The sequence below is a fragment of the Cucumis sativus genome, chromosome 6 (genome assembly GCF_000004075.3).
Source record: "Cucumis sativus cultivar 9930 chromosome 6, Cucumber_9930_V3, whole genome shotgun sequence".
Lineage (NCBI taxonomy): Eukaryota > Viridiplantae > Streptophyta > Magnoliopsida > Cucurbitales > Cucurbitaceae > Cucumis > Cucumis sativus.
The window spans coordinates 2256615-2283216 of NC_026660.2; the positions used below are offsets into that span (position 1 = coordinate 2256615).

General features: G+C 33.9%; 1 protein-coding gene across 1 annotated transcript; it reads left to right on the forward strand.

The window, feature by feature from the left end:
• The first annotated feature begins 4311 nt into the window (after positions 1–4311).
• Positions 4312–26510, forward strand: LOC101207476 (histone-lysine N-methyltransferase ATX2). Its single transcript, XM_011658178.2, has 25 exons — positions 4312–5406; positions 5559–5610; positions 5694–5768; positions 5881–6100; positions 7066–7189; positions 7304–7408; positions 7832–8037; positions 9053–9145; positions 9271–9368; positions 11643–11807; positions 13609–13752; positions 14795–14842; positions 15671–15788; positions 15938–16003; positions 16074–16135; positions 18244–18300; positions 18659–18727; positions 18842–19040; positions 20947–21222; positions 21752–21813; positions 21881–21958; positions 23768–23863; positions 24780–24883; positions 24951–25093; positions 26142–26510. Exons 1-24 carry the CDS (start codon positions 4751–4753, stop codon positions 25090–25092), a joined length of 3315 nt encoding a protein of 1104 aa, XP_011656480.1. The 5' UTR covers positions 4312–4750; the 3' UTR covers position 25093; positions 26142–26510.
• The last annotated feature ends 92 nt before the right edge of the window (positions 26511–26602 follow it).

The following is a 26602-nucleotide window of genomic DNA, read 5'->3' on the forward strand; positions in this document are numbered from 1 at the left end:
TAAATCAATTATCAATACCATTATATTCTCTGACATGTCTCTATTTCTTCTTCTCGGATACAGCTGACTCAACTGAAACATTATGTAGCTATAACTTCAAGCTATACTGCTTATTACATAAAAGGTTGAGCTCAAAGTTCTATGTTGCAATGTGACAGTAATATCAAATGACTAATGTTCTTCCCTAAAGGTCTTTTTTGAGGGGAATGATTTGGAGTTGCCATCAATCATTTTTTAGGTTTGATTGGTTACGCATTTTAAGTAATAATCTAAAAGGATCTTTAGTATATGGATAGGGTTTGATGTTTTATCCCGATAACATCATGGACACAATTCACTTTGTAATTGTTACAAACGATTTAATTCAAATTATTGATGGAAGACATGTGAGTAGCACCCTACAACGCTCCTTTGAAAACATTTTCAAATGGTATCCTATGCAATGAAATTGTATTAGACTCGACCGTGAAATAGATGGTCTCTTGTTATAATATTGTTAGTTGAAGAGATTTTAATATTTCAAATGATTATGGTGGAACTCAATTTGAATCTATATTTTGATTTGGGGGGCGGGCGAATGACCCTAATTGTCGACTTGATGAGTCTACCATCTTGTGGACCATACCAAGTGAAATTGGAAACATAGCATCATAAGAAGTAATTTACTTCTTCTCTCATTTAGGATAAGTGAATAGCTTGTTCAATGAAGTTCTGACTTTGGGATTTCAACAATGATGTCTCACCCTTAAGTGCTGACTCTATGTTTGTTGGATGCAAAACTAAAGGTACTTCAAGGATCCTTGCACACAATCACAAAAGAGAGCTAAATTAGATCAAACCTATAATCTATGATGGTCCGTCAAAGATTTAAATATAACTTACTCCTGAATTAGCTTGATCAAGACTAATCCAAAAAATTGATTTTAACATCAAATTACAAGTAATAAAAGGGTTGAACAAGGGCAAGCTTTTTAATATTGATATCCATTTTCAAGAGAATTACAAGTCATTTTATAGGCCAAAAGGTGATGCATGGATGGAATATCAAAAGTAATTCAAATACACTTAGAAGCCACCGGTAGAAAATAAGACCTAATAACTTAAAATGAGATTGCACAACAAATTATAAGTCAAATATTGAAAAACAAAAAATGTAAAAGTCAAAATGTCTTAAAAAAATCTCTCTAGAAGCCGACAATCTTGATGTGCTCATTTGACATGGTTTGGGCGTTTTTTCATATAATGCACAATTGACAACATCTTCTTCACAAAATCTGCATAGTTTTTTTTGCTGGGGAGTTTGCAAAAATAATAGCAATTATGATAACAGAGTTCATGTCACTTACATTTTCAAAATTGAAAAAGTATAAAATTTTAAAGCATATTGCCGTCATATTTGTCAAATTTTCAATATGAAAAAAAATAGTGTATGAGCTGTTTTTTTCTAAATTTTTTTGTCATCTAATGCAATTTTCTTTTTTGTCCTCCATGCCATCTTCCAAACTATTAGACTTTTTCCTTGTCATTATTCATTTCATTCTCATTTGACTCATTGAACTAACATTGTATATAAATTTTGGCTCAAAATTATTTGTAACTTGATGGAAGTTTACTAGCTTTTAAAGGTATAGTGCAAAAGCCTCTTGAATATTCTTTACCTTACTTCTTGTAAATCCTCCTTTGCGTACAATTACTGGATCAATTGTTGGATTCACATCATCCTTTCTTTCTTTAAAAGAATCTGTCCTCGAATCTAGGTCTTCATTCCTTACATAAAAATACAACTTACATTGTACTCACCTCGAATATATTGTAAGTAGGTATTGTCATTGATTGGTTCTATCAGTTAAAATTGACCACCTCCTCTTGGTGTTAAAAAAAATAAGTAATCATGTAGCGGAAGTAATTGGATCAAATATCACTCTAAATGCATCAATTTTAAGGACTAAACATGCTTTGCAAACTAAAAAAATCCAAGTTCATACCTTTGTAGCTGATTAACTTTTTCACGAATTGAAGTAGTTGTTGGTCTCAAATTCTTCAAGGACCACTATCAAGATTTTCTCCACTATTCTTAGGACTTAGAACTTGATCGTGGGATTAAATTTGTGATCATTTTGAGAGTTTTTTTTAAGTGTAGGAGAGTTCTTGAGTAAGAGATAGATTCAATCAAAATTCTCAACTTCCAAGAATGTTTAATCTCATCAACCTCATGAGTTTATAGCCAAAAACCATGCAAATTTGGTTTGCACCTCAATTTGACACTTAATTCATGCATCAAGGTGGGTTTGTGGTGAGATTAGAGCCCGTAAGATACAGTCTTATTCAGTGACGTGTTTGTTTAGTAATTCTTGTAAGTGTAACTTAGTCAATGTTGTGTTTGTCTGAAACGATACAGAATTCTTCGAAAGAGGTTGTAAGATAAAGCTAATCTGATTAGCCTCATCGATGGGTCCACCATTTACCTCAGCAATGTTGAAGTGCATCACCATGTCCATGGCATGTTCCCTAATCTAGGTCCCTTCCTTTAAACGGTTAGTATAAATGTGTTTTGTTGCTTCATGTCTTAGGGAGAGTATGACGATTGCCCAAACATCTCTCTTAATAAATCCACAATCGCTTTAGTTGTTGCTAAGGATTCATGTTTTTTCATCAATATATCTATCATTCCAACAAGAATATAAACACGAGCTTTTTCATTAGCCTTAACCGATCATCATATGCTTTCCTACTAGTTTGGTTAACATTGGAGACAAAGTGTTGAGGACATTCCTCGGTTAAAACATAATTTAGCAGTCATTAATAATATACCCTATATTATTTGTATTTTGCAATGATATTTCAAAGGTTTAGAATACCTCCACTGAAGGATAATTGATTAAACCTCATTTGAACCAAGAAAATCTTGATTGGAGATGCTAATTCTAGAATAATTTTTTATTAATTTCTTATAGCACTTAGTTATCGGTACTTTGACCGAGAATGTGCTAACAACTTAGTAATACTCGAGAATGTGCTAACAACTTATTAATTCTTGTAAGTGTAACATGCCATTTTCAGATCTCAAAGATCAAAATCAACATACTCCTAAAAGTGGAAAGTCAATATGAAAATCGATCTAAAAGAACTTATCCATATTTCTATTGTGTATGCCTCTAGTTGTGACTAAGGAGAACTTTGTTGTGCTCATTATTGATTGTAGTGGATATTTGAACTTCGGTACGTGATTTTTTACTCCTCACATTGAGGAAATTTTTCCATGTTAAAATTTCATGTGTGCATACTTGATTACTATTATTATTGTTTCTAGTTGATGATATTTTATTAGATTCACACAAGAGTGAGATAGTTGATCCAAAAGTTTATTCCAACGAAAACTAGGTAGTTATATAATACAAATCAACACCTTTAATTGTTACATTATAAATTTGAAAATATAAAGATTAAATTGTCACCAAATAGAGTTTAATAACTAAATTGCTACAAATTTAAACATACGGATTTCAAAAATTTGATATGAAGTGAAGTTTATGTACTAAACTATTACTTCTACCAAAGTTAAAAGACAAAGTGTATTTTTCAACCTAGTTCATTTTCTTGCGGACCTAAAATTCATTTAGTTGACAACAAATCATTATCGTCCCTCTAAAGCAAAGAGTCTTACTAAAAAAAGCAAGTAAAAAAAAGAAATTTAAACCGTAAAGTTGGTACCTATGGTTTGAAAAAGGTTAAAATATAATTCCCATGGTGTGTATACTAGAATTTAGTCTCTATGTGTCAATAGAGTTTTTATAAATAATCCACGTGGAAGAGGCTATTTATAAGAATTTTATCAAACCAAAAAGACTATTTGATTATGAGGTTTTATTACATTGTAGGAATTGAATTCTAGCATTATAAGAAGTATATCAAATTTAGTGGTGAACCTACTAACTTATTGGACTAAACGAGCCATGGAATTCACAACTCCGACTTTCCCACTTGTTGGACCAAACACACTATAGTGAGATGTTTGAAGTAAGAGAGGCAACATTGGAGGATAAAGAATTATGAATTGTAGATAGTTAGCTCATAAAATATAAAATTGATGTCTTTTAGTAGCGGAACCTAAAACTCGTTAAATTACAATATGTTAGATCAAACACATGTCAGAAGGATAGGGACAAAATTATAATTTTTCCAAACTATAGATGTGAAGTTGTAGAAAAAAGAAAAATAAACAAAATAGAAAAAAAGAAAAAATAGAAAAAGAAAGTAAATAGTTAAGAAAGATGGTGTTTTAGCTTAACTATATCTGAAAGACAACAGAATCTTGGAAGAAATCCCACAACGAGAAAGAGAGAGAGAAGGGGGTAGCGAATTGAGTTCAGTTTCGCCATTTGCAAATGGAAAGCCCAAACTCAAAACTACATTCTCACTCTGATTACATATAAACCGTTCATCTCAATTCTTCGTTTCTCCCCTTCTCTCCTTTTTTCAGTGTTGAAGCCTCTGCCCACGGCGGGAAAAACACAAGCAAAAAAGAAAACCTCCCTCCAAAATCCAAAAAAAGCGAACGTCCCCATCGACATCTCTCTCTTTCTCTCTCCAATTCCCTCTAAAACCCTAATTCCCACAACCCCATTTCCCCTTTTCCTTCAATTCTATCTCTTTTGCTTCCTTCCCACCTTTTTGGGCGCTGTTTTGTTGCTGGTCGGAGGGTTCCCCCCCCCCCCCCTCTTTTTCCGTTTTTTTTTTACTTGCTTTTTCAATGGCGGCATTCTCTCTTCATCAGCGTCCCAAGCCACCAATTGTTGATGGGGAAGATGGTGATGATATCAATATCGATGTTTATAATGCCGGAACTCCGATTCGCTACCTTTCTCTTGATCATGTCTACTCCACTACTTCTCCTTTTGTTAGTACAAGTGGGTCTTCCAATGTTATGTCTAAAAAGGTGAAAGCTCGGAGGCTTATGGTCAATCACTTTGACGATCTTAATTTCAAGCCCCCTCGTTTGCTCCATGTTTATTCTCGCCGCCGGAAGAAACCCCGCCACTCCTCTGCAAGTTCCTCTATGTACGACTCTTTGGTTGAGCAGGTTGAATTGGGCTCGACAACTGTTATGGAATCTGAAGCTTGTGAGACTGATGAGATGGTGAATGGTGTGGACGGCCATGCAGAGGAATTTGAAGTCGATAGAACGCCCAAAAATAAGAAAAAGAAGAATGATAAGTTTGGGTGTAATGAGCTTGTTAAATTGGAGGTTGATTCCAGTGTTATTCGTACCATGAATGGTCCTAGGTTGAGAGACTGCCGCACTCACAGCAATAACAATAATAATTCTGGACAGAGTAAGAAGCGCAATTCTTCACAAATTTCTGAGAAGACCACGTTCAAATCTCCTACTGCTAAGAGATGGGTCAGGTATTGGTTTCTGGTTTTCGAGTTACAATTTAAGGACTCAAATGTGTCGTTTGAAGCATTTTCCATAAAGTTTTTCTATCTTGATTTTTGTGTAGTTGTTTCTTAATTAGGCAGTTCTATTTACTGGAATATAATCAATTATCAAATCACAGGTTAAGTTTTGAGGATGTTGATCCGAAAGTGTATGTTGGATTACAATGCAAGGCAAGTCATTCTGTCTGTACCTCTGATTTGAATCATCTTCTTGGAATATGCTTGAAATGATATGGTACTTCACAACATCACAGGTTTATTGGCCATTGGACGCTCAGTGGTATTGTGGTCGTGTTGTGGGCTATAATTCAGAGACCAGTTGTCATCATGTATGCTCTCACTCAATTTAACCTCACAGTGGTGTTTGATATAAGTACTTACTGTGAACTGTAAATTATGTGTCTTCTCCTGTATTGATCTTACGTATATAATTCAATGTAGATTGAATATGAAGATGGGGATAGAGAAGATTTGGTTCTTTCAAATGAGAAAGTCAAATTCCATATTTCCGGTGAAGAGATGCAGACTTTGAACTTGAATTTTGGTGTTGATAGTGTAGATAGCGATGCTTATGATTACAATGAGATGCTAGTGTTAGCAGCAACCTTGGATGACTGTCTGGAACCTGAACCTGGAGATATTGTTTGGGCCAAACTTACTGGTCTGTGCTTTATCCCTTCCCTTTTCCCTTAGTTTTTTCCTCCTCTTTCTCATTTTAAAATGGAAAAAAAGAAGAACAGTAATGAAAATAAAGAATAAATGTCTTCAAAAATAGTAAACAAGAAAGTGGGAGTGCTGGCTATTCCTGAAAAGGAAAAAGAGATGAAGGAAACAAGCACCATCTTCAGGTCCTCTGTTGTGAAAACAAATGGCTTTTGGAGCAAACAGATTGTGCTTCTCTTAGTGAATGCATTTATTTATTTTTTGATGAGAAGCATTCAATATTAATTTCATTGATAGAATGAAATTACAAGAGGGCAAATGTGCCATGGGAGTTCATAGTACTTTTCCAATGTGCAATAAAATAAGGGATGTAAGATGGTAACCACAAAAAGTAGAAGTAAATCATTTATCTGTTTCTTAACATATTGTGAGAGGGCGAAAATCAAAATTTAAATAATGGAAATAGGAAAACATGAATGTGCTGTACCTTTCTGCAATGCTTCAAGCTTAACTGTTGCTATGGTCTATGGAGAGTATGAAATCAGGAGTGGGGCAGTTCATGTATGGGTTTTGTTCAACGTCTGAGAATTTGTTGTGTCTGGCTGTGTTTTCTCTAAAATTTAAGTTTAAAGTTGGAAGGAAGTGAAGAAATTGCTTAATTAAAATTGAGAGTTGATATTGAAATTGATTAGGAAGAATAAGCCAGAATTGAAGAAAAAATAGAATTGTTTGGCTAGAACTGAAGAGGGAGGCAATATCAAGGATTCAATAGCAAGATGAAAGGATTTATTGAGCAAGAAAAAACACCTTCGGTAGTGGAGTCCTTTTGTTAACCTTATCGAATTGTTATGGTGATAGAAATGCAAATAAAAGTTGGCTTCTTATAAAAATTGATAATTCTTGCTAGGGATGATTTATTTAATCAAATATATTTTTATTACTTCTTTTGTTAGTTAAATGCAGGTCATGCTATGTGGCCAGCAATTATAGTGGATGAATCACTCATTGGTGATCGGAAGGGGTTAAGAAATATTTCAGGAGGAAGGACAGTACCAGTTCAATTTTTTGGTACACATGACTTTGCGAGGTTTGTGAACTTTCTGGTTTAAAATGAACTATATTTGTCTGGTCTGATGTACCAGAACTTTGGACGATTATTTGTTGGGTATGTGCACACTGACCAGTTTTTTCTTTGGTCCAGGATTAAAGTAAAACAGGCCATCTCATTTCTCAAAGGTCTTCTTTCTTTTTTCCACCAGAAATGCAAGAAACCACACTTCATGCGGAGCCTTGAAGAGGCAAAAATGTAATGCTGGATTGATTTGGCTTCTTATATCAAAAAAGAAATGATTATGACATTTATTTCTCCCAAGTCCCTATAATTGTTTATCCCAAATTAACTCATTTGACTGCCTGACCGCTGATTTTTGTTAGCAGTGTCAGCTCTGTCAATTTATAGTTACCATGCTAAGTACCTAATGAAGCTATCTTTACTTTGAATTGGCAGATTCTTATTGAGATATAGTTGTTCCTTCGTCCAAGTACGGAAATTTAGTTTTTATATAGTTACTTTGAGAGCATGGTTCTATCTCTATCAATCTCCATTTCAATTGAAAACTAGCATCATGAATAGTCCAAAACATAAAACGAAACTGAGTATGATGATGTAAGAAGAGCTTTGTTGGTTCTTATTTATAGAAGAAATTTACTGACTTGCCTGTTGAAGCAGGTATCTAAGTGAGCAGAAACTTCCACCAAGTATGTTACAGTTGCAAAATGGAATTGAAGTGGATGATTTTGCAAGTGCAAGTGGAGAAGAAGAAGGAACAACAGATTCAGGGGAAGAATGCCTAAATGAAGGAGGAGGGGTCCGTTGTGCACTCAATGGATATAGATCTCCATTTAAAGTTGGGGATTTGGAAATAATAAGCCTTGGTAAGTTTTGAATTACTACTTTTCCTAATGTACTATAGGATATCTTGGAATGTTGATTATCATGCGCTGATTTTGAAATTGTAGGGTATGATAAAATTTGAATTGGTATTGTTCTTAAATGTTATATAGGTTAATTTGACTTGTTAGTTCTCAGAAGAACTAGATAACGTCGTGGGAAAAATGATCAAAATCTTCATTTTACTTTTGACAAATAACATACTTTTGAGGTAGGTATAGTAATCTTTTGATATGAAATAACATTGCTATTAGTCGTTTTTTTTATAAGAAATATTTACTTGATTAATGAAATAGGGGAAACCCCAAAAGCCAAAAGGCAGTTACATGAAGCATTTCCAATTGGAAACTAAATAAGATTAACTGTAGGTATAGTAATCTTTTTGATATGAAGTAATATTGCTATTGTTCTTTTTTTTTTTCTCTCATTTGATAAGAAATATTTCATTGATTAATGAAATAGGGGAAACCCCCAAAGACAGAAGGCAATTACAAGAAGCATTTTCAATTGGAGACTAAATAAGATGAACTAAAATGATTAAAAGGGTGCTTATCCTTGCACCAATAAAAAGTCATAGACAAAACCAAATCCATAAATCTATGAAAGAGGATAAAGAATCCTTGAAAAGGGTGTCACACCATAGAGTCCATAGCTATTATTAGTCTTTTCTACGAGCACACTTTCCAAATATAAGAAAAGTGACTGATAGGTTCTGCCTTGCTATCTTTATGAATTTTTTCTTCTTGTGTCACTTAATTGGTGTAATTGGGTTTCTCCTTTGTGTAATTATCACTTAAACTCCCTGATTGCCCGTTGGAGAATATTTTTTTGTAACTCTTTAAACTGGCCTCTCATTTTGTAATTTCACTTATATCTATGGTACTGGTGGCTATGTGGCAAGTTGTCAAAGTATGGAAAAATAAGGGTAATTGACTAATTGTATATTAATCTTAAGCAACCTTTTTATTAATGTTTATAAGCACATTTTTTTGTTCTTAGGGAAGATCGTCAAAGATTCTAAATATTTCCAGAATGATGGGTCTGTATGGCCCGAAGGGTACACAGCTGTGAGGAAATTTTCTTCTTTAACTGGTGGATATTTGAACTTTTGTAATTATTATTTTTGAAATTATTCTTATTTTTTCAGATATTTTTACACCTTTTCAACATGATGAATTTCTAACACTATTCTTGTCATCTCTTTTGCTTGTTTCCAGATCCCAATGTCTGTACTTTATATAGAATGGAAGTTCTGAGGGATTTTGAATCAAAATTTCGACCATTGTTTAGAGTAACTTTGGATAATGGAGAGCAGGTCAGTTTGTTAAATTGAATCGATATACTTGCATTTGAATGTTATTTCAGTTCTTTTATTCTTTCGATGAGAAATAATTTGCATGTTAGTTCTCTTTTTACTTCAGTTTATGATGGCTTTTTTGGTGCTTTAAAGTTGCAAATATGATATATATAGAAAGCAACTGCTGTGAATTGGATGGAAGCCAGATACTATAATCACCAATAAACTTATCAAAGTGCCCTTCCAATAGAGAATCATCATGGAAGAACAGTCTATTATTCAGTTTTTTGTCAATAGAAGTTATTTGGTTGAAGCCTTTCAGTGAGTGTAGTATTTTTTTGGTGTTGGATCATCATTTTTCACTTACAGTGGGTGTTTAATAGCTTGGTTAAGGTCGTCGGTTCTTGGTCTAGTTGGGCATTTTAGAAGGTTTTTCTCAATTATTTCCTTTGGGAAGGTGTCGATGAAGGAAAAGGCAAAGATTCTCATCTCATTAGGTGGGAGATGATTGAGAAACTTTTGTCTTTAGGGAGTCTTGAAATTGGTTACCTGAGAAACCGTAACAAAGCCCTTTTAGCCAAATGTCTTTGGTGTTTTTTCACTGAGCACAATTCTTTGTGGGGGTAGGTAGGATTATTGAAAGTAAACATGGTACTCAATCCTTTGGGTGGTTGGATAAGGGGGTTAAAGGCATTTATTGGATTTGTGGAAAGATGTCTCAAAAGAGCTCCCTGATTCTTCCGTGAGTTCAGTGTGCGGTGGGGGAAGGAAGGGAGGCGTATTTGTGAGAAGACCTTTAGGTGCAGGAAAGACTGCTCTGTAGGTTATTCCCTCGTTTGTATCACTTATCTTCTTTGAAAAATCATTTTGTGGCTGCTTTTTGGTTAGGAATAGGAATTCTTGTTCTTTCTTCTTTGGGTTCCGATGTGCTCTTTTCGATAGGGAAGCATCGAACATGGCGATTCTCATTTCCCTTCTTGAGATCATTCTTTCTGCTTTGGGAGAAGAGATGGAGGGTTTGACTCCTTTGGAGCGATTCTTGTGTAAATCTTTCCTTCAGTGTCTGATTAGCATTACCCCTGCAGGAGAGTCGGTCTTTTCTTCGGTTTAGAGAATCAAGGTCCCTAGAAAGGTCAGGTGCTTTCCTTGGCAGGTTCTTCACGGTTGCCTCAATACGTTGGATTGGCTGTCTAGGATTTTGCCTTCATTAGTTGGTCCTTTCTATTGCATTCTGTGTCGGAAGGTGGAGAAAGACTTGGATCACCTTCTTGAGCGTTGTGAGTTGGCAAGTCGCATTTTGGATGATTTTCTTCAAATTTTTTGCTTGTCGTATCGTCATAGAGATGTTAGAGGGATGAATCGAGGAGTTCATCCTCAATCCGCCTTGTGGGGAAAGGGGCCAGTTTCTTTGGCGTGCTTGTGTTTGTGCCATCTTGTGGGTTTTATAGGATGAGAGGAATAGGAGGGTGTTTTGAAGGGGGGAGTGGGGAGATTTGGTCAGTTACGCGGTATCATTTTCTCTTTGGGCTTTGATTTCGAAAACTTTTTGTAACTAATACTTGACATGATTTTGTATAGTTGGGTCCCCTTCCTGTAGTAGGGGTCCCTTGTTTTTTGACGGCTTGGTTTTTTGTGTGCTCGTGTTTATTTTCATCTTTTCTCAATGAAATACTTTTATGTCAATAAAAAAAAAAAAAAAAATTTTCAACTATTTTGTTCACTTGCAAAGATAGATTACCTTGAGGAGTTTCGCTTTGGAAGAATTCTTTGAGCCTTTCAAGACTAATTGGTTTCTTGGTTTTTCAGTTTGAGATCACTTATAGTTTTGTCTTTTCTTGTTTTATTTGGATTGTTTTAGTTTTCTACGTAGATATTCTGCTTTGTTGTGTCCTCTTATATCTATCTTTTTGTATCTTGAGAATTAGTTTCATTTCATCATCTCAATGAAAAGTGAAAAGGAAACCATTTACCCGGGAAATGTAAATATTTTAAGAAATCGTTATTGTTATGCATTTTGACATATTGAACCTTATCTTCCATTGCTCTTTTAGTCTAGCATCTTAGCTGTACATTACTTTTTTGATTAATCCACATTTTTTGAACCACATACTGCAAAGGTTGTCAATATTCTTTTCTTAGCCTTATATTAATATTGCAACTTAAATATTTTGTTTGTCTAAACTAGATTTTTGATACTGCGGGTTTTTAGTTGCCTTCTTTCCTACTAAAAGATGTAAAGGGTTATTAATGCAAGGGTTTTTCTGTTGCTGATACTCCTGTTTATTGCTTTAGTTTAAAGGATCCTCGCCATCTGCTTGCTGGAATAAAATATACAAAAGGATGAAGAAAATACAACATACTTCTGATGCTTCTACCGAAACTAAAGGGGAATTTGTATACAAGTCTGGTTCTGATATGTTTGGTTTCTCCAATCCAGATGTTAAGAAACTGATCCAGGTATACGTCAAAGCTCTTTTCCAATATGAATTTCTTCCCTACTTTTGGTGTTGCCATTGTATTAATTTGGTCCATACCATGTGTACTTTTGGCTTAAAATTATATTTTTCTAAGGAGGAAAGAATTTCTTTGAATGAATGGAATTAGAGTGAAGGAATAACAGCTAAAATCCAAGAGGCTTTAAACTTTCCTGTTCTGTCACACTTGGCAAAAGATATCTTTAGTAGCATTCAACTCTAGCACATCTCCCTCTTATTGAAGTGGTGAACAAAGAGGTACATGTATTTGCTGGAACCATAGCAGGGCAGAAACAACAAGCCTAAAATTTCCACAGATTTCACTAAAATGTAGGAGTTCAAGGCCGATACAATTAAATGAATCTGCAATTCCAGGACTTCTTTTGAAAAGAAATACATGAATTTGGGCAGTTATACTTTGAAGGATTCTTTTTTGGGTGGGGTGAAAGGGAAATAGAAATCTGTATTAAACCAGCCACCAAAAAACAACTTCAAGGAGTACCCATGCCAAGGAGGAACAAGAGCCTCTTGGCCGCCAATCTACATTAATTAAAACTGCAAAAGGGTTTTTGAAGAGCACTCTATTTGAGGTTGTAGATTCATGATTGCAAATGTTTACAAAATAATCAAATTTATTTGAGAAGAGTGGCTTTCTTTCTTTTCAAAGGAGCCAGCGTAGAGTTCTGCTTACATTTGTTCACAAAACTCTTGCTTTTTGTTTGAGCCACCAGCAGGTTGAAATTTCTGTGATTTCTTCCATCCTCTTAGAGTGGTACCTAGTGAGATAGTTACAATGAAGAAAGAAATTGTTAATTCATTCCTTGCTGCTGTTATACTCATTTTGTATTTTTGTTGAAGTTTTGTGTTCGTCATAGGATTTTACTTAAACAATTGTTTTTTTCTGTTTCTGTTTCTTTTTTGTTTTGATATGTGTGCGCATGGATGTGTTGCATGTGGTATGTTATTATGAGCTCCTAATAGGAGTCTTTTGGGGATCCATTTAAAAAGGAAAAAGGACTTTTTGGATGAAGTTCATTTGTATGCTTTGGTGCACCTGGTTTGAACGAAATACTTTGCATATTCACAGATAAGAAGCAATATCTCCATGCCTCTCTCACTTCTATTACTTTTTTATCTCTTAATTGGTGTAAACTGGTTTCTTCCTTTTGTAATTATAGCTTATTTAATCTCATTACCAATTGGAGAAGTCTTTTCCCCTTTTGTTATTTCATCTCATCAATAAAATTGTCTGTTTCCCATGAACTTTTTTGTTTCTTATTATTATTATTGTTATTTTTTTAACTTTAATAAGGAATTGGATTTTGCTTGGTGAACATCCTCTATAAATAAGTTATTTACTTGTGCTGTTTTTATTGCTTTTTCACTCATTTTGGAGTTTGTATCCTTGATTAATAGTCTCTTTTCATTTTTGTAATGAAATGTTTCATATCTTGTTAACAAAAAGCGTCTGAAAATAGGAGAGGGTAGTCTTTTGACTTGGAGAAACCTTGAATATTACTAATATCTAAATAATGATTTTTTATTTTATTTTTCTTGGAGCCTCAGTCTACTAATTGGCAGCCTTCATCATATTTTATCAAATCTATATTTGTTTAATTGTGCCCTGTTTCACTCCGACAATAAAACTAGCTTTTCAAGGTCATTATATCTTGGGTGAGGGTGGGGGCTGTATCCTTCATGTTATTTGAGGAAAATGTAGGTTTCATATTTTTTCTTGTAAAGAAATCTAATGTTTTAAAGTAATTTATTTTTTCTTTTAACAGGGGATATCTAAATCTGGACTGTCTTCTTCTAGATCCTTGAGCAAAGTAGCCTCCAAAAAATACAAAGATTTTCCCATTGGTTATAGACCTGTTCGTGTTGACTGGAAAGACCTTGACAAGTGCAGTGTATGTCATATGGATGAGGTGAGAATTAGTTCCTAGGCTATATTCATTTAAGTTCTTTCTCTTTCAATCACTTTCTTTATAAAAACATATATTTTTTTAACTACAGTTTACTAGTACCTATGTGAGAGCCTTCATCTGTTGCTGATATGTGTTTTCCTTTTCCATTTTTTTCCTTTATTAAGTATGTGTATGATGCTTGTAGAAAGAACATGGTTGCCATTTATATAGTAAATGAAATATGAAATTGCTAACCATCATGTTATGGTTTTATGGGGTCTCTTTCTCCCCCTTAATCAACTTTTTGGGTAGATGGGTGCCCTTTCAGTCCTATTGTAGTAAAAGGTAAAGATCAGTCAATTGCTGTTGCATATAAAATTGAAGGAAATTAGATACTCATTACTAGAATACAGGAACAGATATCAAGAAAATTCCCAAATAAGTTCGATTATTCTGTAAATTTTTGGGACTGTGTAGGTGCATGGCCTCAACAAAATGGAGTCATCTTCAATTCCCTTTGAGTTACTTTTGTAACCATTTTAGATTGGAGAGACCTTTTCTGCAACTTCTCCTTCTTGCCACAGGGACCACTTGTCTCAATGGTCTCTTCGTTGTTCTTTTTGTTTGGCTGTTGCCTGTTTATATGCATGTTTGTTTATTATTTTAAAAATAAAATAATTGAAAATAGGACAGTTATCCTGACTGCATTTTTCCTGGGTTCCCTCTTCTAGCTCACAGCATAATCTGCCACCTCATTTTGATATAGCCTACTCGTATGTGAAATTTTCTTAATCATAACTACTAACTCACTCCTCATCCAGTTTTTATTGTGTATTTGACCATGTTGAGACTTTTATTCTTATTATTATAAAAAAATAAAAATGGTCATGCTACTAAGTCTAAATCTATCCTCTTTGCCCCTTTCTGAATTTGATGAATGGGCTTCTCTTTTTACACCCTTCAAGTTTATTTTTCAATTCTGACTATTCAATTGTCTTATGGTGGTCATCGTTAATGCTGTTATGTGTGTTTTTCTAATTGAGCTTATACTTCTTCTCAACAGGAGTACGAAAATAACCTCTTCTTGCAGTGTGACAAATGCAGAATGATGGTATGTTTCCTTTTCCTTTTCCTTTTCATACTTTCAATTCAATATCTCCTGCAACTATCCTGAAATAGGATTTTTCAATTTTCTAACGAGTATGGGTTTCAACATATTCCTACAAACCAACAACTAGAAAGTTACGATACTCTGAACCCAACAGCCTTGAAAGAGAATTACAGAGCTAAACTAAGTCCCATAAACATTACAATTAACGTTGACCTAAATTTAGGCCCTTTTGATCATGATTTGATTTTTCTTTTTTCTTTTTATCTATGTTATGCTTTCTTTCTCATAATTTCTTTAGTATGGTTTTCACATCTCTTAATAACAAAATTTCAATAACAAAAACCAATTTCTAAAGACTGTTTATTTAGTTTTCAAAATATGGCTTAATTTTGAAAACAACTTAATAAATGTCAACAAATCAAATACATAACACGTGGAATTAGGTTTATAAGCTTAATTTTCAAAAATAGAATATAAAGAAAAAAATAGTTATTGGATGAGGCTGTGGCTGAAGGAATTGAAGACTGGTTTTCATTGGGGTGAATGATAGTGATCCACGAATGCATAAAATATAGTGAATTATAAATACATACATATTGACTGTAGCATTTGTTTGGAATGTCGCATCTTTAATTTTTCTGGTTTATGTGGATGAAATCACTTAAGTATACATGATTTTCTTGCATGTATCATGTATTTATAAGTCAACTAGATTTTGGAGCTAGTCTGTTTCCTTTGTTCTTTACCATTGTAATTTCTTTTATAGTCTATCCTGCCTTTGAAAAGCTATTTTATATTTCTCTTTGACTGTAATCTGTTATACTTTAGGTCCACGCTAGATGCTATGGAGAACTAGAACCAGTTGACGGAGTAATATGGTTGTGCAACTTGTGTCGGCCTGGGTCTCCTGACTGTCCTCCACCATGCTGCCTCTGTCCTGTCATTGGTATTTGAATTCATACCATTGAAATATAATTGCTCTATATCATTTTTTCCTAATAGGACTTTTGTTTATCAACTTTGAGTTATATTGAATTGCGAATTCATATATTTGTATATCATGTTTCACTGGTTGATTAAATTTGTATTCTCCAGGGGGTGCAATGAAGCCTACAACTGATGGACGCTGGGCTCATCTTGCTTGTGCTATATGGATACCTGGTTTGTTTTATTCTTTGGAGTTTTCGATAATTGAAAAGTATAGAATATATGTTGACTGAACATTCTGCAGAAACATGTTTATCTGATATCAAGAAGATGGAGCCTATTGACGGTCTTAATAGAATCAATAAGGTATTCTCTCTTGCTTTCTAATGTATAACTAGATCTTTAACTCTTGTTGGATGTGTTTGTTTACTACGGATGGAATTTTTTTTTATTGAAGATGAAATTCCTTTGGTCTAATGGGGTCTTTTCCCTTTTCTAAATGCTCTGGTTTGAAAGAAATTTGAGAATATTTCATGGTCAAGAACTAAGCATTAGATAATCTTTTTACCTCCACTTGGTCTTCTATCCCTAAACTCTTTTGCAATTATAGAAATATGAAATTCTTCTTATTATTTACAAGAGGAGTGCACCGTAGTATATATACAATGATAAATGTCTAATATGGCAAAACTCTCAACGGAAAAATGACTAATAAATAAGGCAAGAATATTACAAAAAGAAGGTAAATAATTGCTGGAAATGACTTTCCAAAGAGATGGGAAAAGAGAGCACTTTCCATATTCAACACTCCCCCCTCAAGCTGGATTGTATATGTTGATTAAATCCAGCTTGGCCTTTAAGACTTCAAAAGTGTTCTTGAATAGGGCTTTTGTAAGTATGTCAGCAATCAGCATCTTGGTAGGTATGTAGTTTAGGGAGATGCTTTTGTTTTCAAGTTTTTTCATTAATGAAGTGCTGGTCGATGTCCACATGATTTATGCAGATCATGATGAATGGGGTCTTTGGTGATACTTAGTGGCTTGATTGTCACAATGTACCTCCATTGGTTTTCCTGATGTGATTCTAAGTTCTGATAAGATACTTTGAGCTAGAGCCCTTAGCTCGGCTTCAACACTACTCCTAGATACAACTGATTGTTTCTTGCTTTTCCACGTGACTAAGTTTCCTGAAACAAGGGTACAATATTCAGTAGTTGACCTTATGTCTATTTTTGAGCTTGCCCAATTAGCAGCATCCGTGAAGATTTCAATGTTCCTTTTCATAGATTTCTTGAAGTACAATCCTTCTCTTGGAGTTCCTTTCAAATATCAGAGTATTCTATAAACACCTTGAAGGACCTTTCTTTGAAGGACCCCTTAAAAACTGATCTCAAAGACTTGTTTTGAAATGAAGAAGATTTGAATGATGGAAACCCCTCTCAACCTAAGCATTGCGAAATTCCAGCCCATTTAAAGTTGAAAGTGGAAAATGCAAATTGGTTTTCGTTTGAGATCTGATTTCAGCCACCTTTTGGTCCAATAATCGGGTATTTTGTAAGGTTTGAAGGCTGCAAATGAAGTATTGGGATTCAAGTTTCTTGAACACTTAAATTCAGAACTAGTTCTCTCATATTCAAGAAGGAGCAAAATTTTCTAATTGATGCTGTTCACTTAAAAGTTTTAGCTTTTTGGATGTTTTGTCTTCGTCATCATGATTTTCAGTGGAGGGCAAAGATCTCTGGAAAAAATTATTTGGGTTGGATAGGTTTGAGATGTGCTACATAGTCTCTTTTGTGGTGCTTATGGAAAGAAAGAAATAGTTGTATTTTTTAAGAGAAGTATGCTTCTTTTGATTCTTTTTGGGCTTTTGTTCAACATACAGCCTCTTGGTGGTGTATTAACTACACCAAATTCTTTTGTAATTTTTAGTCTTTCGATGACTTTTAACAATTGGAAGACGCATCTTCATCAGATCCTTTAAGGAGGGGTCTTTCTCAACCTCTTGAACTTCTCTTTTATTTTCCATCGGACTATACATGGTTGTTTCTTATGAAATAATAAAAACAATATGTTAGGATAAATTTAATTATATCTCAATACTTTAACCATTATATTTTCAACTCATGGTTTTTTTCTTAAACTTTCATTGAACTGCATGTGGATTAGCCTTTTTGGTATGAGTTTGTATGCACTCTTTGTTCTTTTTGAAATGCAGAAAATAGTAAGACATTACGTATAATGGAAAAATAGGAAATGCATGTAAGCAGCATGATCTACCCCATTATCTACCTGGGTGGGATATATGCAGTTTTCCTTAATACCCTGTGTTGATGAATAAATATCTGTTTTCTTTGTAATTTGTGCTTATTTTGCCGTAAATGTATGAATTTGAGCATAATCTATGCTTATTTAGTTTTAATTTTATGATAAAAAATCATACTTGTTTATTTTCTTTTACTCTAATTTCTAAAATAGGATCGTTGGAAGCTGTTATGCAGCATCTGTGGGGTCTCTTATGGAGCTTGCATTCAAGTAAGTTTGTTGAATTTAAGCATCAATGTCCATCATAGCTGTCTTTTTTATTTGTTGTTTGTTTTATAGTTTGAGCTACTACACAGTCAAAGATTCAGTTGGCCGAAATGTGCATGAGATTTTATGACTTTTATTTTTTATCTGATACTTTGTTAAACTACTGATTGACTCAAAAGTTTAAGTTAATGGATAAAGGTAAATTTAATTTCATTATTTGTCTCCTTAATTGTATCTAGTTTTTTTTAATGTCAAATAATAGTATATAAAAACATAAAAGATAAAATAACTTTTTGATGGAAGATGCCAGTATGGGCTTACATTTATATTCTTACTTTAACTGTGTCCTACTTTGTAACAGTGTTCAAACAATACTTGTTATGTAGCATATCACCCTCTTTGTGCACGAGCTGCTGGCCTTTGTGTAGAGGTATATTATCCAACCATTTGCTAAAGCTTGTTTGGTGGTTTATTTATAATATTTATGCAAACATTTCTTGTGGTAACTTGATTTTCTTTTCCTTTTCCTTTTGTAATTTCAAAGCTTGAGGAAGATGACAGGCTCCATCTACTTGCTGCGGATGAAGATGAAGAAGATCAGTGTATTCGATTACTTTCCTTTTGCAAGAAACACAGGCCACCATCTAACGAGCGTTTAATGGCTGAGGATCGTATAGGGCAAGCTGGACAGCAGTGCTCTAATTATACTCCACCGTGCAATCCATCTGGTTGTGCACGTACAGGTTTGGCAGTTTTATTGTTAAATTAAATGTGTGATTAGTTGCATCATCGTTAGAAATCTGTTTTTAAGATAAAAATTTTATTACTATATCTCAGACGACTAGTTTTGCTTCTTTTTTTAGTGGGATGTTCTTTTAATGAAAGGTTAACTATTCTCTTTTGGTGAAAAATATTTTTGAATTTTATATAGTAAGAATTTAGTCCTTGAATTTTAGTTTTCAAGATAAATAACAATTTAGTCTTGGAACAAGTGTCACATTTTTGTTCGTGTAGTTTTAATTTTTTTAATAATTTAGTCCCTCTTGTGAAGAATCTAATCAAAATTAAGTGTAAATTTTTATTATGTAATAATTTAGTCTTGGTAGTTTATTAAAAAAATTGGCCCCTTTGATTTGTTGATCTACATGATATATAAGAAACTCAATAAAATATTAGCATCTTTCACGTTGAGACTACTTGAAGTACACACAAATGTTTGAATGGACATAGGTAAATCATTTTTAAATATAGATTAGATGAAGACCTTGTCAATTAGCTCGTCACAAATTGTTACAGAAGTTCCAGGATTAAACTTTTATCAATTAACATCAGTTTTCATGAACAAAGGAATGAAGTCCCGTTGATTACCTTTTCGGAGGTTTACGTAAGAAGGGGTGTTTTGGTGGGCTTTCCCTTGTTTTCTTTCATTTTTTCTCAATGAAAGACTGTTTAATAATAATAAAAAAAATTCCTGAAGAGGGTTGACAAGAGGCAAACAGATGGGTTGATGTTGACAAAAGTAATGAGTAGATATGATTTTTTTAAGTATTTTAAGCTGTAAAGTGGCTAATGCGTAATGACTCTTATATCCATGTTTGGGAGGGTGCTTGAGCTAATGCCATTCCTAGATTTTCTTGTCCTTTCATCTAAGAAAGGAGCTCCAGTTGCATATTGTTGGTGGGTTGAATCCCGGAGCTGGGATTTTGGGATTTGGAGAAAACTTTTTGACAGAGAAATCCCTAGATTCATAAAAAATATTTAACTTTTTCCAGCTCCAAGTTATGGAGGAGTTAAAGGGACTTATTTTGTTGGCTTAAAATAACATATCTTTGGAATCTAGGGGAGAAAGGAACTACTGTCTTCAACAAGTCCTCTTCTTTTGACAAGTTTATAGAAATTGGGTTTTGTAATGCTTTTTATTGGTGTAACTTCTCTTCCCTTAGACACTGTTGGAGGGTTATCATTACTATTTTTATAATTTCAAAATTTTAATGTAATCCAAATTCACTTATGTTGCCTGGGTTCTTCCCCATCTGTTGTACATTTTGTTTGTCAATAAAATCTCACAAGTTTTCTCCTTAAAAGAAAATAACGTCGTTGAATAGATCGATGACTTGGTCCTTTACCTGTTGGGATCTTTTCTTAGCTAAATCTTCTTACATACTACTAAGTCCGAAGCTAAAGACCAAAGCTCCTCTGATAGTTTGGAAGCTTAAGGTTCCTAAATTAGTCAAGTTCTTCGTTGGTGGGTGTTTTGTAGAAGTCTTAAAACTGCTGATAAACAAAGGCAAGTCTTATGTGACCTCCTTGGTACTTTGGAGATATTCCTTGCTCTCTTCTGTACTTTAAATTATTCAAAAGGAAAAAAGGGTCAATTGAACTATCTACTTTTCCCAAATAAAATGTACCCATGATCGAGCTGGAAGACAATTGTTTAGCATGGGGTCCTTGTTTAAATAAATTTCAAAATGAGTAAAAGTACGTACTGTATACTCACCAACCTTGAAGTGGTTTGTATATAATCCATGGGCTGACCCTGACAGTAAGTTTAGAATTTAGATGCTTTTGCTGTTCCCCATTATAGGTTTTGTTGGTTCACGTTGAAGTATTATGTCTTCAATATATAATAAATTGTCCACTTCTTTGCAGAGCCTTATAATTACTTTGAGAGAAGAGGGCGCAAAGCACCTGAAGCCGTTGCTGCTGCAGCCTTGAAACGATTGTTTGTTGAAAATCAGCCTTATATAGCGAGCGGTTATTCCCAACATTTGTTATCAGGAAATTTGTTGCCTTCCAGTGGAGTTCTAGGCATGAAATTTTCTCTTCAACATTTGAAAACATGTCAGCTTGATCCTCGAAACATACTTTCTGTGGCTGAAAAATACAAATTTATGAGGGAGACGTTCAGGAAGAGACTTGCATTTGGTAAGGATTAAATTGTAAAACCCTTCTTTTCCCTCATTTTATGTCTTTGTCGCTTTTAACTTAATTCAGCTACCTATAGGAAATTGCGTTGGTTTCCATTAGGAAACATTGGCAATAAATTTTTGATAATTCAGTGACCATTTTTATAAAAAAAAAAACATATTTATCTTATTGAATTAGTTTCACGTGTTCTTTCTGACTGAGACAAAACAATAATCAGCACTTAACCAAAAAAAAAAAACAATTCATTTCAATTCTTGAATTTATTGTTGTAAATGCATTAGTAAGTTTACTTCTATTAAATAAAAATTCATTTCAATTCTTGAATCGATCGTTGTGAATGGATTTTCAAGTTAACTTCTATGCCTTTTGTTACAGTAAAGGCACAATTACTTGTATGATTATATGGAATTGGTTTACTTGAGGATGGATTTAACAAGTTTTTATATCTACCATCTAACTACTTATCTTAAAGTATCTATCCATCTAACTGGCTTTCTTTCATTTGGAACCTCTTCTGGCTCTATAGGGAAGTCGGGGATTCATGGATTTGGAATCTTTGCTAAGCATCCACATAGAGCAGGGGACATGGTAAAAACAATGCTATTCTCGTTGATTGTTCTGTTTTCAGTAAGTATATAAATTTTGATTTCTTTAGGTAATTGAATACACGGGAGAAATTGTTAGACCTCCCATTGCTGACAGGAGGGAGCGGTTCATATATAATTTACTGGTGGTAAGTTCATCAGTATCATTAATCTGTCTGTAGGTTTCTATGTTGTATCAATCATACGTCACACCCATGCAATATAAGTTTCCGTTTGGATTTAGAATGAGTTTTCTTGATTGATTAATATTTAGTGGGTTGTCTTTTCTTGGATCACGTTCATTACCATTTCTTTAATTATGTTGGTGGAGGTCTTTTTATTTGAATGCCATGGTGTTTGGTGTTATTTTGATAAAATACTCTTGTTTACGGAGAATCATCTGTCAACTTCACTTGTGTATTTTTCAAATCACATCTCATCTCATGAAATCAACTTTATTTTTTTGTTTAATTAGGGCCATTTATTTTAGTGTTTGTGGAGTAATCATCTGTAAACTTCACTCGTATATATTTCAGATCACATTTCATCTTATGAAATCAATTTTATTTATTTATTCAATAATAATTTTTTTTCTTGCTTAAGCTTAAAGGAGTAAAATTCTTTGACAATTACGATTTGTTGGGTGCCATCTAATTCATCTAGCTTGCTTGTTCTCTGATGTAGTTGAAGTACAATAAAATTGTTTTTCACAAAACAGCCATACATATCAAGTACTTCTAGCCTGGGTGCGCCTTTGAGATGTCTGGGTGCGCCTGCTGATCCTCCCTCTCTCCCATTGCTCTTTGTATGCCCCTCATATACATTGAGTTTTGTCTCTCTATTTTCATTATTGATAATAGTGAGACTCGTATCCTTTTCAAAAAAAAAAAAAATATCAAGTACTTCTAGCGTCAGTTTTGTTTCAGCTTTCTTGTAATCTGACTGTGTTAAGGTGTTCTTGAGTTTAAACGTCTAATCAGGCAAGTTTTTCTCAAGGATATAAATATGGTGGACTTGCATGATTTGCTTATGAGTGGTACATTTATTGGAGGAAGCATCATAGCAGTCCAGTCATTTTTTGTGGGAGTTGAAGTTTGCAAATTACCTGTGGCATCGGCAGCAGAGTTCAGTTTGGGGTGGAATAAAGATGGCTGTTGTTTGTTGGAGGAGGTGGTTTTGAGCTTCTCTTTTAGATTGAAGGAAGGGGACAAACTGGCAGGGTTGTGGCAAGTGAACTTCTTTTCTATCATGTGGAGAAATTTAGAGGGGAGGCTAGGGAGTTAGAGTTTTTTTGAAAAAAAAAAAAGGAGACAGAACTTTACATTAAGAGAATGAAAAAAGAAACAATGTTCAAAGAAGTGAAAAAGAGCAAAATAGAAAGAAAAAAAAAACATAGGAACATAGGGCAAAAAGTAAGTTAGAGAGGTGAGTATATTTTAGTTAATTGGTTAATTGGCTTATTTTCTTGTATGGCTATAGATACCCAATTTAGGGTTGTATTTGAACCTCTTGAATATCTTTCCAATATAGAACGTTGTTCTTGGAGAGCTTTTTATCATCTCTAAGGAATGAGATTTCTCTTGTTTGGCAATGGATTTGGCCTAGTACTCCAACCCACTGCATCAAGAGGTTTAATACTTCTGTTTGGGCATTGATCACTAGGACTTTTTGTAATTGTGATAATGGTTTGTTCTTTTTTATTAAATTGTTTTCTGTAATTATTGTTTGACTCCTTTTTATGAGTATCTGGTTTTGTTTGCCCTTGGTTCTTTTATTTTTTCAATAAAAGTTTGGTTGCTTAAATAAAATGGTTTTCTGGACGGAAGTGAATTGTGGGTTTTCAGAATTTGGTAAATTTAGGAACATTCCTCTGTGTATCCTCTAGTAAATTTTGGATTTTCCCCTTCCACTGTAATGGAATTGGACCAAGAAAGGTTAATGTGTTCCACTTATTTCAGGGTGCTGGCACTTACATGTTTAGAATTGATGATGAACGAGTAATTGATGCTACAAGGGCCGGGAGCATTGCTCATCTGATCAACCACTCTTGTGAAGTATGTATTACTTTAGCTAGTGATTTATTTTTTCTTTTTCCCTTTTATGTTAGTGTTCTTTATCCTTATGAGATGACTCATTAAATTAGGTGTCAGTAGAATTATCTTATATCATAGTGCTTTATGGAGATGAATGCAAGTTAGCTAAATTTTTCCTTAGATGCTTGGAAGTTAGAAGAGAAATTTAACTCCCGTTTTTCTCTCATGAACTAAGCTATCTTATTCTTAGACAGTAACTGTTGCTCCTCACAGAAGTGTTTAAGGATAAATAAAAGTTCAAATTAGAAGGGGTAGGTTGCCGTACCAAGTTTATGTCATTGAAGGATGGATGATTGGGTGCTCTGTATAGTGATTGCTTGCTTAGGCTTCTGCTTTATCCATAAAAACTTTACTACAAATCTTTCCCCCTTTAATGAAATACCATGTTTCTTACCAAACAACAAACACAACACCCCATAGTTGATGTAGCTGTTGTACTACAGGGACATTATATATAGTCCAATTCTTAGAACTAAATGATAGCAAATGAGAATTGTTTCCTGTGATGAATTTCATTTAGATATCAAAATTTTTTTGCTTTGTTTTGCTTTTTTTTTTGGACTGTGAAATCTTTGACGGTCTGTCTACAAAAATATGAAAATGAATTTATTCCATACCATAACATAAAGCTACACTGCAAGTTTGATGTGGAAATTGAGAAAATTGTAAAGTATCTTCTAATCTCGTGTACAACCTAATGAAGGAGTAAAAACTTGCATTTTCGGCAAGGAAATTCTCTGGTGGCAGTTTTCATGTTCCGATAATTTGTTTATGGAATTTGGTTTCTCTGTTTCTGTTGGTCTACTTTCATCCTTTTCTTCTTCTTCTAAATAAGAAATTCTCGTTGATTATTCACTATAATGTTTCCTTTATGCAGCCAAATTGCTACTCCAGAGTTATAAGTGTCAATGGAGATGAGCACATCATAATATTTGCAAAAAGGGATATCAAGCGATGGGAAGAACTTACATATGATTATAGGTTCTGCTCCTTCTGGATGACATATTTTATGCAGTCTGTAGATGCTGACATTTCAATTTGCATTCAGGTTTTTTTCCATTGATGAACAACTTGCTTGTTATTGCGGGTATCCTAGATGCCGGGGTGTCGTTAATGATACGGATGAAGAAGAACGAGTTTCGAAGCTACATGTGTCTCGAACAGATTTAGTAGATTGGAGAGGGGAATGAGGTAGGTCACAAACCAGGAATATTTTTTTGTTTTTTGTTTATTGTCTTCTTTCTTTTTAATGTTTAAATTGCTTGATCATCAAGTATATATAGAGGTAAGTAGCCAATTTGGATTCTTTTCACTTTCTGTTGTCTTAAAAACTAGGGTCTAAGAAGTGTTGACATGGATATGAGACATGGACAAGACACGACACGGACATGGTGACACCATTTTTTAAAAATCTAGGACACGGCAAAGACACGTTTATTAAAAGAATTATTTTTAAAAAATATATACCATCTTTATATTAAAAAGAAAATAATAGTAAATGCATTAATTCATTTATATGCTTAAAAGAATTAGCTTGATATATTATTTTGTTAAAAGTTATTATTGTCATGTGTCTTTTTAGTCTACTATGAGTGTTTTATGTATGTTCAATGCATTTACTGCACTAACAAGTGTTCGATAGGTGTCCACCAAGTGTCGGAGTGTCCAAGTGTTTGACACATGTCGGACACGGACACATTAGCCAAAGTAAAGTGTCCATGCTTCTTAGACTAGGGTCTGTCATATGAAACAGGTACTAAATCATTTAGCTTTGGGTAATGATTGTTTCAAGACGTTCTTCTGCCTACATCATTTTAGGTTCTGAATTTTTACTACTGGTTTGGGAGGTAAGTATAGTAGAAATCTCCCTGAACAGAGTCCTTGAAGTTCAAGGTATGAAAGTTCTCCTTAAAATGGAGTCGGATATGGGGATAGAAAGATCTTTGCATTAATTTTTTTCTGGGTTGGGAACATTTTTTTAAAATAAATATTATTCAGGTCCATTCCTGCCCCAAACACCATTTTGAGTGAAAAAAAAACTTTAGTATTCTATTTTAGAACTGAAAAAAGATCAGAGGTTTTTAGAAGTTATTCTAGTGAACTCTTGACAAGCAGTTAGACTATATTGTAATATTGTTAGTAACTTTGGCTAATGCGAAAAGAAAATTTAGCATTCTCACATGATCTTGTTTGAATGTCACCGTGGTTGCTGATGATTCTCTATGTTTCTGTTGGGCAGAACTATCGTGTAATGTTTGCGGCAAATTTGTCATTGTCACGACGCTCAATGGAAGATTTGGTGTTCACAAGTCAGAGATGTTGAATCAGGCAATTCTTTATCTTAAAAAAAGATTACCAATTAATTTTTGTTTCAATCCCATATTTTCCAATTGTAAGAGGCCAACTTGTGAGAGATATGGAAATTAAGAGTTGCAAAGTTAGAATATTAGCAGCATCATAGGAAAAGCTTATTCTTAGAAACAGAGAGATGGGTCCATTGCCCCATTGGTTTTGTAGATTTGTCATTAGTTGGGATTATTAACCATTAATCTTCTGTACAGATAATATCTGAAAATAATTGAAATTAAATTTTCTAAAGCTTTTCTTATCTCTTTTTTCCACCATTTTGCTACTAAATAGAAGGTTGTTAATGCAATGTTCTACGACCCTCTAATTTTATCTTCTCCACACATTATATTT

Excerpts from the sequence above, each read along its gene's own strand:
- LOC101207476 (XM_011658178.2), top strand. The coding sequence starts at position 4,751 with ATGGCGGCATTCTCTCTTCATCAGCGTCCCAAGCCACCAATTGTTGAT. Across the intron at positions 6,101-7,065 it reads TGTTTGGGCCAAACTTACTG|GTCATGCTATGTGGCCAGCA; the intron begins GTCTGTGCTTTA and ends AGTTAAATGCAG. Across the intron at positions 18,728-18,841 it reads CTGCTGGCCTTTGTGTAGAG|CTTGAGGAAGATGACAGGCT; the intron begins GTATATTATCCA and ends GTAATTTCAAAG.